At 37.8% G+C, this 13,800-nt stretch overlaps 1 protein-coding gene across 1 annotated transcript; it reads left to right on the top strand.

Annotated features, from left to right (window-relative positions):
- Nucleotides 1-2,128: 2,128 nt before the first annotated feature.
- Nucleotides 2,129-2,898, top strand: LOC125861535 (uncharacterized). The gene is made up of 3 exons (XM_049541404.1): nt 2,129-2,305; nt 2,416-2,556; nt 2,668-2,898. The coding sequence occupies exons 1-3, from the start codon at nt 2,129-2,131 to the stop codon at nt 2,896-2,898; spliced, it is 549 nt and encodes a 182-aa protein (XP_049397361.1).
- The last annotated feature ends 10,902 nt before the right edge of the window (nt 2,899-13,800 follow it).

Genomic DNA, 13,800 nt, shown 5'->3' with positions numbered 1-13,800 from the left:
CATTGCCGCCTAGCATTTCAATATTGTTTTAATCGGCTTTTAAGGTTGGTTTTCCAAACTCCGAGTTTAGTTTTGGCATTTTGTACATATTTGCAATGATTTTATATTGTTGTCGTGTGCTGGGCCTCTTTGATAGTGTTAATTTGTTTGAATGCCTGTTTTAATTTGATAATCTTGCCCGTAATGTTTATATTGTTGAAATCCCATATTTTTGTGCGTTAAATTGAACTAAATGTTGTGGGGTTGTTCTTGCATGTTGTTTAATTTAGTTGGGTAAAGTTTGAGTAGCCCGTATTTGTGCCAAACGACGTACTTTGCCCAATGATAGAACGAATGACGTCATTCTTAAGGGCAAAAGTTGTTAATTGGCTAAATTTGGCAAAACTGGGATAAGTCTGAGTATCCCGAGATAATGGGTGCTATGGGTTTAGTTTTAATTTGAGTTGTGCATGCATTGATTTTGTTTTCGGGGGTTGCGGGGTTGAATTTGACAAGTTGGGTTGAAAGTTGGCACGTTGGGTCATTTTGAGAGTTTGGTTGAGCTTGTCGAACCACTTGGCGGTTTGCCGAGGTCCCATCTCATCTTTAATTTCATGCTTAATGTGTTGTTGGGCTCTGTAAATTTCGGCGAGAAGCCTGAGGTCACCAAAGGCACTCGACGACTCGCTGAAAGACTTTTTGATCACCATTTGTCTGCACCCCTGTGCCCTTTTTGCATTGTAACTTTTGGCGGGCTAACCCTTGCTCGCTGAAAATTGTTGGTGATTTGTCAAAAGGCATTTCCCATCGCCTACTTGCCATAGCTTTAAAGCCAATCCTTTCGGCGAGCCCGATCTAGCTTTGCCAAAGTGATTCAGCGACTCATCGACCGGTTCGGCGAGTCTGTCTGCAACTATTTTTCTATGATTTTAACGGAATTGCTTCTAACTTTTTCTTCATGTTTTGTAGACATGGATAGATCTAAAGTTGCAGGAAGAAACATGCCACTCCGAAGGAAAGCAAAAAGGATTGCACTCTATGAGGATGCAGTTGCATCCAGGGGTAAGGCCACAAAACTCCCCATAACTAGTGGGAAAGGCAAGGGTAAAGGCAAAGCACCTGTGTCACTGGAGGCAAGCTCTGACAGTGACGATATCTATGACACTTACCTCACCAGTTCTGAGAGTGAGGGTGAGCATCAGGAGCCTCATAATATATCTTCTGATGGTGATGAGCTGGTAGTAGCACAGAGGGCAAATCTACGTTAAAAAAGAATGCATGATTCGTCTAGGATTATGACCCCTCCACCCACCACTTCTTCTCCTCCAGTTCCAGAGCAGGCTGTAGTCCTAGTACCTCCTGTACAGGGTCCTTCCCCAAAATCTATGAACAGATTAAAGACTGAGGGGTTGAGGACAATTATTGAGGAGAAGCGCATGTCTATTGATGGTGTGATTGATAGGTACCCCGAGATTATGAGATGTTTGAAGTCTCATAAGTTCTAGATCTTCACAAAGCCTCATGGCCCGTATATTCCAAATTGGGTCCGGGAGTTCTATGCTTCTTATGGGACCTTGATACCACAGAGGAAGAAGTAAGCAGCTGTAATTAAACTGGTTGATTATGTCGTAGTTTGGGGAAATAAGGTCAAGTGTGATAGTCAAGCTATCAATGCTGTCCTGGACTGTCCTGATGATATTGATGGCGACTGCCCACACATGATCCGGACTACCACATTAGAAATTATGAAGAAATAGTTAGATCCTCTCATATCAAATGATTCCCCCAAATGGCTGGAAATTGGAGCACCTATCGAGAAGAAGGATCTAAACATAACTGCAAGATTCTAGTTTGTCTTCATTAGCAGTAATATTATGCCATCCCAGAACGAGTCGATTCTCCGGCATGCCAAGGCAGCCTATTTGGGTTGCATCATTGATGAGATGAAGCTTAATCTGGGGATGATTATAGCACATAAGATGGTTATGAGGGCCAAGCAGTGCCAAACCTCACTCCTCTTTCCGATATTAATCATCGAGCTATGTAGACGGGCTCGAGTTCCTAGAGATGCAAAAAAGGATTGGAAGTGATTCCCAAATCCTCCACTGATATCCGGAGGATCGAGGCTGAATATATAAAGGACTAGGTTATGAAGAAGAAGAAGGCAACCCTAGTGGTTTCTTCCCCGGTTGTAGATATAAACTCAGTACCTACAGAGGCATCTTTGCCTACTCCGGCCCCTAGGCCTTCAAGTACTTCTTGTTCTGTACCTTCTAATATCCCTAGTTCTTCTATTGTTGCGCTGCCTCCTAGACCCTCTGATGCTGTCTCCCAGCCCCGATCACTTAGGCTTCATTACTCCGGATAAGACAACTTTCCCATTCTGTTCATCGTCGGGATGCTAGACTCGAAGCCTCCATTCTAGAAATGATTTAGACTGCCCTGGCTGATGCAGTGACACCATTGAGCACTGCCATTGAGGCCCTTGCGACAAGGATAGCGGTGTGCGAGTGTAGCCAAGGGGCCATCGAGGAGGTAATGGCCTTAAAGGCAACTATAGCTGTGTTGAGAAGCGATGTGGATCAAATTAAGTCCACCGACATGTCCATGATCTTTGGGACGGTGGAGATTCCAGATGAGCTAGATATGCCTCCGGCTACCACCTGAGATGAGGTTAGAGTTGAGCAGACAGCTGACCCTGAGTCTGAGGTAGAGACTGATGAGGAGATGCTTGAGAAGGCTGATGAAGTTGCATATGAGGGCATTACTGAGACAGAAGAGGCCATGGTAGATGCTTCTGTACATGCTTCTTTGGTAGATACACCCTTGGCAGCTCCTAGTGCTATTACTATTCCTTCTAAGGTGACTCCGGACACTGATGCCCAAGTCCAGACTGATGCACCAGGCACTGATGCCTAGACAGATGGAGCGACTGTGTAGATAGGATCCCCTTTTTACCTCCCTCTCTATCTTACGTATTTTTTTTAACTTTTGGATATTTTTATTTGCATTTGAGGATAAATGACTTTATTTGTGGTGGTGTGAGGCCTACCTTTTGTGTGGATTTTTTGTGAATATTGATGTTTCGTTTATATATTAAGTTTTGAGCTGAAATTGTGTTTTATACACTGCATATTGTAGATGTTTGAGCTTGTGGCTCTATGTTTTTATTTGCAAATGATTTTTGACCTTTCTGAAAAAAATTGTGTCACCTCATGTTTGTGTTGAAAATGGCTGTTCTTTTACCAAATTTGAGTACGGTTTGATCAATACCGATGGCTTGAATAGTGCTTATAGTCGAAAAAAATGAATGTGCGGCTACGATGAGTCCAAATGAAGTTGCATAGCCAATATGTGAACTTTTTGCAGCTCGTTGTGACTAGCCAAGAATCGAATTGAGTCTCTTGTGATGAACATTGCACACTAGCGAAAGTGTGGAGTCTTGTTTGACTATGGTGTCAATGTCTTGTGTGATGAGCTTACCGTGAACCATGTGTGATGACACCTAGAATTTGCCCCGTTGGTCCGGCTGACTAAGTGATGCAATCTTTTGATATGATCTTAGGCAACCTTAATGAGTGTGAAACAATTTGACATTATATCTCTTTTGTGGCCTACCTTGTGAGTGTGTGAACCCCTTTTGAGCACCCTTTGAGCCTTAACCTTTTCTTGGAAGAAACTTGATAACATTGTGACCTTTTATTGATCCATTACCCATAATCCTCATGATTTGTGGTTTGTTTGAATTGCCAACTTAGGCCAAAAGCCTAAGTTGGAGGTGTGGTGAAAACATAAGGTAAATCAAATAGTGCAATAAAGTCCCCTTTTACCCATGTTTTGAGCAAAACGGAATCCCTCCATACAAAAAAAAAGAAGAGAAAAAGAATGAAAAAGTTGTGTAATAAAGTTGTGAAAATACAAAAAGAAATGGGGTTTCCATCAATCCATGTAAATTGAATAATGGGATAACTTGTGAGCATGAATGAAAAATGATGAAGAAAAGGAAGGGAAGTGTTGTTCACATCACATTTCATGTGGACTATATCCATTGAGCCTAAATGACCATACCTTTGCACTCAGCCCCGTTACAAGCCTTGAAAAGACCTTTTTGATCTTGAGTGAGCTGAAACAAATGTTGGTTTCAAAATACGGGCAAACCTATGGGTGAAATCATACATTGTGTTCATCTTTGTGAGCGTTGCATTTGATTCCGGAACTTTAAATTTTCGAACCATTGTGTGTGAATATGGAATCATTCTTTGTGTAAGGGCATTTAAGTACCTTTGTTGAGCTTGAACTTGCATTTGAAGCAAGTATTGTGAGCTTGAGATTCTTTGATATTGGTGGGTCACAACTTGACTCTTTGAGTGCACAATTGATCTTTGCATGTGTAAGTTGAGTCTTTTTGTGTGCATTCATGATTGAATCTTGTGTAGCACTGTTTGAGATGTCCTTTTCGAACTGCTAAACTTGAGTTTTACTTGAGGACAAACAAAAGTTTAAGTTGGGGGTGTTGATGAGTTCACGATTTGGACATATTTAGGATTTTATTTTAATATATTTAATGTCCACAAATGCATATTTTATACCAATAACTGATGTAAATCCTTAAATTTTAGGCATTTTGATTGAGGAACAAAGCATGGACACTATTGAGCAAAAAGGAACAATACATCTGAAAGAACGAAGGAAAGAAGGCCTGAGGATCGCCTAACCCCTTAGGCGAGTCACCAAAAGGCCAGGGTGTCACCTAATGTTCCAGAGTGCCAATCCCTGAAGGAGAAACTCTAGTCGACGAGAGAAAGGAGCAGTCAACGAGTTGCTGAATGGTTCCGTGATGAAGTGCCGTATCGCCCAAAGTTACAGAACCTGAAGATGCTGAAGGCAAAAACAAAATGGCGATGGAAATGACTAAAGGGCAGATTGCCGATTGGGTCGGTGATCCCGACTAACTACGCCGACTGAACCTCCGCAACACACTTTTTGACAACTATAAATACTTGTTTAAATTTTTAGCTGAGTATCTAATTTTGTGTGGAATCTTATTGAACATTTAGTAGTTTTTGAAGTTTAGAGCTTAGAACTGAATAGAGAGACAATATTTCCATAGCTTTAAAGATTTGAAGATTTCCATTTCTAAGAAATTAGAAGTGGGTGTTGAAGATTCTTCATCTTAGACCTTTGTAAAGACTATATCAATCCTACCCAGTTGATGGAAACACAACTTGGTAACGATTTTTACATTTTTATTATGTCTAGCTAAAACATAAATTCTTGGAGTGTGATTATGTGATTATGGGATTTAATTGCTGGGTATTGTTAATTGATAGTTTATTTCTTGTTTAAAAGTGATTTCGTTCAGTAATTGTGGTTGAATTTAATGGGTTGTAGTTGCAAATACAATCTTAACTTCGTGTTTTTGGCTTGCTCGAGAGAGAGGTTTTAAAACCAAAATTACTGAATCAATGGTCTGTGGGTATTGGATTGTCATGGGTTGAGCTCGAGAGAGTGAATCCTAAACCCTTTTCCACACATTCAGCTCGAGAGAGTGAATGGACTAAAGCGAAGGTTGTGCTTTATTGCTTCTTATTGGTGTTCGAGAGAAACCAATTGATTCGAGGTAAATTGTTCGAGAGAAAGTTTACCCCTACTAAAGTCTAGCTTATTCACTGATTTGCAATTGTTAACTATTAATTGCAATTACCCGGTTGTTTACCTTAGCCCATAATCCAATCACCTCCAAAATATCCCGTCTCCATATTTGTATTTTCGTGTTATTTACCGTTTTAGTTGATAGTACAAACAAACCCCCTTTATATTTGACACTTGTGTCACCTATAATTTGAACCATGTTTTTCTTCGTAAATGTTTTTAGCTATGATTAACTAGAGAATATTTCGGCGACGCACCAACAGGACTATTTTCTCGTCAACCTTCACTTTTCGAACTCTTTCTACACTTTAACATGCACAATCAACAAACCATTATTTACCAAGACAAACCATTAACTTCCGCAGGCTAACCCGACAAATTTTTCAACTCATTTCCTAATCTTAATTCGACTAAATTTGTTTTTTCTCTCTCAAATTCTCTTTAGATTCAGATACCCAATACATGTACACAAGAATCTAATCAAACACAACTCTAAAATTGACATGATTTCCTCAAGAACTCATCAATCTCAAGAACCAAAGTCAATTTCAAGAACATCAACCTTCAACTTTCTAGAATGAATTTATTACTAAAATTACTATGATTGACACGTGGGTGAACGAACCCAACTCTATGTGAACTGGCATACCTCTTTAGGGATTAACCCTTGGCGAAACAACTTCGATTCTGCAAGAAATCTCCAAGAACGACTTGACTTTTCTCCTCTTTATTTCCTTTTTTCTCCTATTTTCTCTTCCCTCAAAGCCCTAGCGTAATTATGATGGTGTAAACTGAGCAAAATCAGTTTATTCCCCTAATTAATTACTAAAAACGAAATAAATTAATTGGGTAATGAAAAGACCAAAATACCCCTCTTAAATTCGGGTGACTTTTCTTATCCGGATATCCTGACTTCAAATGGGCATATCTCCCTCATACGAGCTCAAAAATTAGCAAACTCATTCAAAGACCTTTCATTTGATAACTAGTATCCCACCTAACACATCATGTACTAGGAGTTATGGTTGTTTGAAGTTGACCCAAAGTTCATACTTAACATAACTTGCCAAATTTCAAAATTTTCATTCTTTCCAAAAATGGTTGTTTCTAATTCTAGCTCTTTCAAATAGCGGGCATTACAGTAAGGCTATCATAGTGTTGGACTAGTTCGTCCTCACACTCTAGATCTACTTTCAGACCAGTAAGAGAGTAATCTATGATTCTTTCCCTAGATTCGAGTATTCTTGAGATAAGTTGATTATTTTGAGTTTTTGAGTTCATGTTTCTTTTAAAGATTCTATTCCTATTATTAAGTTCTATACTGTTATTGAGATCCTTGAGTTGATTTGTTCATGTCTATATTTCAGTATGAACCCTATTTTGAGTTATAAATTTTGAAAAGCTTTTTTTAAGACAACAATTGAGTTTAAATTGAGTTTTTGAGGAAGTAAAGATGAGTTTTGAGAATAGAGTTTTCTAAAACATGATTCATATGACAATCGAGTATGACATCAATGTTTAAGCAGTATGGTATCTAGTTATGTAATCGATGTTTAAGCAGTATGGTATCTAGTTATGCAATCAATGTTTAAGCATTATGGTATCTAGATATACCATCAATGTTTATGTAGTATGACTTCCCGAGTGATCAATGATTATATCGCAATATGCTTTTGATATGTTTTTGAGAATGTGTTTCCAAGTATGAGAATGAGAAGATTCGTATACATGAGTCCATATTGTTATGTCAACCCTTGATTCAAGTTGTTCATGCCCATAAATTCCACATGAACTCCATAAATTGAGTATCTTTGAGAGGAGTAGTATCTTCAAGTTCTAAGTTCTTGAGTATTGAGTTCCTAACCCTTTTGAGATTATATTCCTAATTGTGGGACTACTACATGTCACCCATAAAGGTCCTTGAGTTGAGTTGTTCATGCTCATAATTCCGCATAAACCCTATAAGTCGAGTAGTCTCGAGATGACTAGTATCATTGTGTCATTAAGTTCAAGAGTTGTTGAGTTTCGAGTATTGAGTTCTATATATATGGTTATTGAAAACTTTGAATTGAGTCATTCACATCCATAATTCGGCATGAACCCTATTTTGAGAAGTCTTTTACAATCACTTTAAACTTGTTTTAAGACTTGAGCACTTGAGTTTGAGAAAGAGTAAAGTTCAGTTCATTTTTTTTTTCAAAATGAATATATGGGAACTAAGTATTAACAATAGTAAATGTTTTTACATTTAAGTAGAGAGGAACACATATTTCCAAAAGAGTTTCATGAGAAGTTTTGAGTACAATCTCTTTTAAGAGAAAACCTTTTGAGTAATAATCTCAAACAACAGAAAGAATTATGTTTTTAAACATATGAGCTAGTTATATTTTGGGAGTAGTATTGAGCACCGATATGGGGGAGAGTTTAGACAACCTACAACCTCCATAAACCATGTATCCAACGTGGGTAGAAAGGGTTATACTTTTTAGATGATTCCTTTATACTTTTTATCATAGACTAGTGGATCCACTTAGTAGTAGGTTCTATACCCCGACAAAGTATAAGACAATTCTGGCAGCGTGGGCGAGACAGTGTATCATCACATAGCTCATAGTGATGGTTGTCTGTTAGAGAATCTCCCACAGAGTTATATTGTATTTTTATATACAAATTGAGTTATTATTTTATTCTTCAATACAATTGAGTTATTATCTATTTTTTAAAAGTTTTCCATACATTTCATCTTTTATTGTTGCTTTATCCTTGAGTATCTTGAGTTTAGTACTTTGGAGTTGAGTTGAGTATCTTTGAGTTGAGTTGAGTATCTTTGAGTTGAGTTGAGTATTCTTGAGTTGAGTTTAGTTGAGTGAGTTGAGAAGAGGTAAGCATGTTTCCTTTTTATCAAGTTCAAGCGTATGTTTATGTTTTTGAATTTTCCTTACATGCTCGTACATTCCATGTACTGAGCCATTTGGTCTGCATCATGAAATGATGCAGATACAAGTATTCAGGATCATTAACAGGCGTTTCATTGAGGTCATGAGATATTCTACCTAGCTTTGTTGAGCCTTCTTATATTCCGAAGGACTTTATCTTTACCTTTACCTTACATTTAGTAGTTTTGAGATGTCGTGGGTCTTGTTCCAATATCTTTCTGTAATAGTAGAGGCTTTATAGATAGATAGAGTTGAAGAGTTTTCTGTATTACTTTATTTTGAGTATTGTTCAGATTTTCTTAAAGTTCACTATTGGATTTCAATGAATTTAATTCAGTTTTAAGCTTATGTATGCTCGAGTTAGTCTTCCTCTTGTAGCCAACCAAGATAAGGGTTCGCTTGGGGACTAGCAATGGTTCTCGATTGCCGGTCACATCCAGGGTGTAGACCGGGTCGTGAAACTTGCTTTATCTTTGGAGCTCAATTAATCGATGCCTATTGAGTACCATTTTTGTTACTTAGACTACACTTCTGCTCCTATAGATCATAGTTTGAGTTCTTGCCATTGATTTGGAGTCATGCAGAGAAGTTTGGAGTTTGGAGTTTGGAGTTCAGAGACTAGGGTGGGCTCTTTCCATTTGTATTTACCAGTTTCTATCCTTTTTTAGGCTTAGTATTTATATTGTATTTAGAGACAACCTATACTTATTTTGTATTTGTAAAGGCCTTGTACTCTTATTTTGATTAGATGCTCGATTACTGACTAATGTCAGGTAGTGGGGATAGTTTCTTGTATTACATTATGTTGATTACCTTTCCTTCTCTTTGGTATAAGATTCATGCATTTTGTTGTTAACTTTCGCTTGATAGCCTATTTCTTATGGCTCCGGGAAAAGGGTTAAGCTTACCTACTAGTGGGGTGTAGTAGGTGCCATCATTAATTGAGGAATTGGGTCATGACAAGTTGGTATCAGAGCTCTAGGTTGACCAAAATCTTTGGTATGAGGGCAAATGCCTAGTAAAATCTTGTAGATCGGTGTGGAGATATTTGTATGCTATCTTTGGGAGGCTATAGGGAATTCTTAAGAAATTATATTGTTGACTCTTTATCATGTATTTTTTCTTCGATTAACCTCTAAAGCTACTTCTTTGAAATCTACACTCTCTTCGATGGATAACACAAGGTATGTGATAGACGTAGATGGCACATTAATACATTCTATCAAAGTTTTAACACGTGCTTAGATTAGAGGGCCTTAGTCAGGCGTATAATTTGAGATCGGAAACATTTGTCAGTGTCTAGAGAATCTGGGGAGAGCGTAGGCCCTAACATGATTATTGACTGCCTTGGTGCCTCAAGATTCAGTGTTAGGAGGTTTGAGCTTCTTCGAGGGTTTACCAAAAACAGGTGTGGTTGTTGGTGCAACAGGTGCTTCTCAAGGCAAAGTTGCGCTGCCTGGTCTCTAGCAGGGTTCTTCATCTATTTTTGAGTACGTGATAAGATTTATAGAGTGGGACGGGCATAGTCCCACATTGTTTCCTTCAAATCGAGAGTTGAGTCGAAGGTTCATTAGAGGGTTGGCTTTGTCACTGCGATTGGCGTTAGAGTATCTGATAGCAGTGGGGTCCATCTTTCCTAGGTTGTTATTCATGTAAGGGCTGTGTAGTAGGAGTGTTTGAAGGCTTACATATATAGTGGTAAGAGTCCTTGCCATCAGTACAACAGTGACAATATTCCACTTCAAGGTGGGTATCAACTCAGTGGGGGCCATATTCTATTTTGACCTATAAGGCCTTCAGCGGTAGTATCTCATGGTTCAGGGGGTTTTAGGTAGGTCGTGGTACCTATGGCATGCAAAGCTCAGGTCATACTTCTCGCGGTGATCATCTTGGACCTACATGTGTTAGGTCTCATGTTACTCTAGTTGCGTCCTTACAACATGTTAATTTTGGTGACAATTGCTATGAGTGTGGCGAGGTTGGCCAATATGTTAGAGATTGTCGTAGGGTCCCAATATAGTTGGCTGGGGGTGGTTCTGACCTTGACAAAGTTAGGAAGGGCTGCTCACCACATTCTTCATGGCGGGCTTTAGAGGTTTTATAACTTTGGAGAGTTTGGCCACTGACCAAGGAGTTACCCAGGTAGGATTTGACCTCCGTGCCAACATATGATATTCCCCATGATAGTGTGGATGTACTTTGTTGTATCTATAGAGAGCTGCGCCATCGGTCTAGAGTTCGTCCCCAGCATGGGATCATGGTGAGATGTGTTCAGTTAGATCAGTCTCATAGGATTTCAGTACCTTCGATTATAGGTGGTGCCTTTGGTATTGCCGGTACTACTTCAGATATTAAGGTTGCGATTAGATATTATCTGTTCTATGCATTTGCAGGGCGGCTTGAGGCTGAGGTGCCATGTATCCCTTGTTTGGATGAGATTTCATGGTTTTATTCCTCTATTCTTATCATGTGTGATTTGAGGTTTTCATGCACATTAGTGTTATTTGACTTGTTATATATCACTAGCTTGTTGTGGTAGCTTGATTGGAGGATTGTGTATGCGATTTGACTCCCCTAGTTGATTTGTTTTAGTAGTGGATAAAATAGGCGGTGTTCCTTTGATTGAGAGTAATGGTTGAGTAAATCCCCATGCTTTTGCCTTGGTTTGGTTGTGTTTTCTCGTTGTGCGCTTCCTTTTTGAATTGTAAAGTCAATCTCTTTCTTTTTCCACGCATCTGAATCTGGAAATGTCGTGACTTCTAAATTTTCTTTTATATTCATTTCTTTTAAAGGAGAGTATGGAAAAATAATTTCATCAAAAACATCATGTCGTGAAATCCAAACTTTATTAGTTGAGAGATCAAGACATCTATAACCCTCGTGAATAGGACTGTATCCAAGAAAAACACAAGGATATGTTTTCTTTGGAAACTTGTTTTTGTCATAGTCTCTTAAATATGGAAAGCACTTGCATCCAGAAACATTCAGACTCCCATAGTCAGAATGACGATTAAACAATTTAAAGAAAGGAGTTTCCATTTTCAGCGTAGTGACAGACATGCGATTTGTCCAAAAACATGTTGTTAGAAAAGCACCAACCTAATTTGCTAGTGAGGTAGCCTGAAATAACAAGGTGAGACCTATTTCAACAATATGACAATGCTTCCTTTCAACCACTCCATTTTTCTATGGGGTGTGTGGGCAAGAAAATTGATGATGAATGCCACATTGAAATAAATGATTTTCAAACTCAATTGAAGTGAATTCACCTCCACCATCACTTTGAAAAAAAAATTATTTTTCTTTCATACTTATTTTCAAAGTCTTTGAAATTTAAGAAAGTTCTCAGAGAAATTAGATTTCTTCTTTAGAGGAAAAAGCCATGAGTAATGAGTAGAACCATAAACAATAATTGAATAGTATTTAAATTATTGGCAAGATAAAATTGGAGTAGGACCCCACAAATCACAATGTAATTTATCTAGAGGAGAAATCAAAACTTTATAGGATGAAGAAAAATGAATTCTGCAATTCTTTCCCATTCGGCAACTAATGGTTATTTTCCTGGTTCCCAACTAGAAACATATATTAAATTTTTTGAGTGCAAAAGCTTCAAAAGTTTTGTATGAGGGTGACCCATTTTCTAGTGCTAAATGTTTTCAGAGGTAGGATTTTTGAAAACATAAAAGGCTTGATGCTTTATTTCATCTACTGCATACAACCCTCCATTTTTTCTTCCTTTACCAAGTAGTTTTCCCTCTCGTGACTTAGAAAAAAATATTGTTAGCATCGAGCAAAATGGTACATGCAATCTCTTGAGTTAATTGTCCCACATGTATAAGGTTCTTTTTAATGTTTGGAACAACTAGAACATTTTTAAGGTTTAATGTACCATTTTGATTCTCAATTTTTCCGTAACGAATATGAGAAATATTCAAATTTTATCCATTACAAACAAGAATTGTCTCATTACCTCTATAACACATGACTTTAAAGAGTTTACCTGTGTTGTTTAAAATGTGTGTTGTTCCTCCTGAATCTGCATACACTTTTAGATCTTCTTCAACTTTCAAACTCATTGCAGCTAGTGCCTTTGGCAAATTTTCCTCTGATTAGAATGAATGATCAAAGCGATTCCAACATTCAAGGGCAGTGTGATTGAACTTTCCACATATTTGACATTTCACAATGTTTTCTCCTGGTTGGTGTGGTGATGTTTGCTTCCAATTGAAAATTTTCATACTATTTTCATTTTTTTTTTCATTGAAGTTTGAGTTTTGATAAGATTTTCGATTGTATCTTGTTGTTGGATTGAATCCTCTGCATCTTGAATTGAATCCACCCCCGCCTAGACCCCATCCTCATCCTCTTTGGCGAACAAAGGCTTGGTCATGGCGTGGTATGTTTTCTGTTTCTTCATTGACGCTATTGATCATTTGTTCATATGCTTGCAACGATAAAACAAACTGATGATAAGTGAGATAATGTGGTTTGGTTAGCATAGTGGTTTAGAAGTCCTGATATCTTGGTCAAAGACCTCTAGCAAACGAAAACACCTTTTTTGTTTCATTTACTGGTTTCTTGATTGCTTAAAGAGTATCACAGACACTCTTGATGTACATGATTCTTGTGGAGATTTCTCAGGTAGTTATTTTCTATTCCAACGGACCTCTTCTCCTATTTGTGATCTTGTTCTACTTCAGGGACAATACCATTTGAGACTTGTGTTTTTCTTTCAAATCTATTGTAATACATAAGAAGTTTGTGCATGTGATAACCAATTTTTGGGGATTTAGTTAAGTGGAATTGTTATTCGCATTATTAATTTTTATTAAACTTTATTTTTATTTTATTTATACACTTTGTCATAATAGTTGCATTTTAGGATGACTTGTCTTGGTGGAATAATATGAGTTCCATTACATCAATTTTTGGTTCATGACACAAACGAAAAAGTAGGAGACCTGCACCTCCTACCATAGAGACCCTCAAATTGAGCCATTCAGATAATTGAGTGAGAACTATTATTATAAGCAAACTCAATCAAAGATAAGTGATACTCCCAACTACCTTTAAAATCAATCACACAAGCTTTCAACATATCCTCCAAAGTTTGAATATTATGCTCGACTTGACCATCAGTCTAAGGATGAATAGATGTATTAAGCTTCACTTGAGTACCAAGACCTTTCTAAACAACCTCCAAAAGAGAGAAATAAACTGAGTACCTTGA

This window comes from Solanum stenotomum, chromosome 4 (genome assembly GCF_019186545.1).
Source record: "Solanum stenotomum isolate F172 chromosome 4, ASM1918654v1, whole genome shotgun sequence".
Taxonomy (NCBI): Eukaryota; Viridiplantae; Streptophyta; class Magnoliopsida; order Solanales; family Solanaceae; genus Solanum; species Solanum stenotomum.
This window is presented reverse-complemented; position numbering and strand designations above follow the sequence as displayed.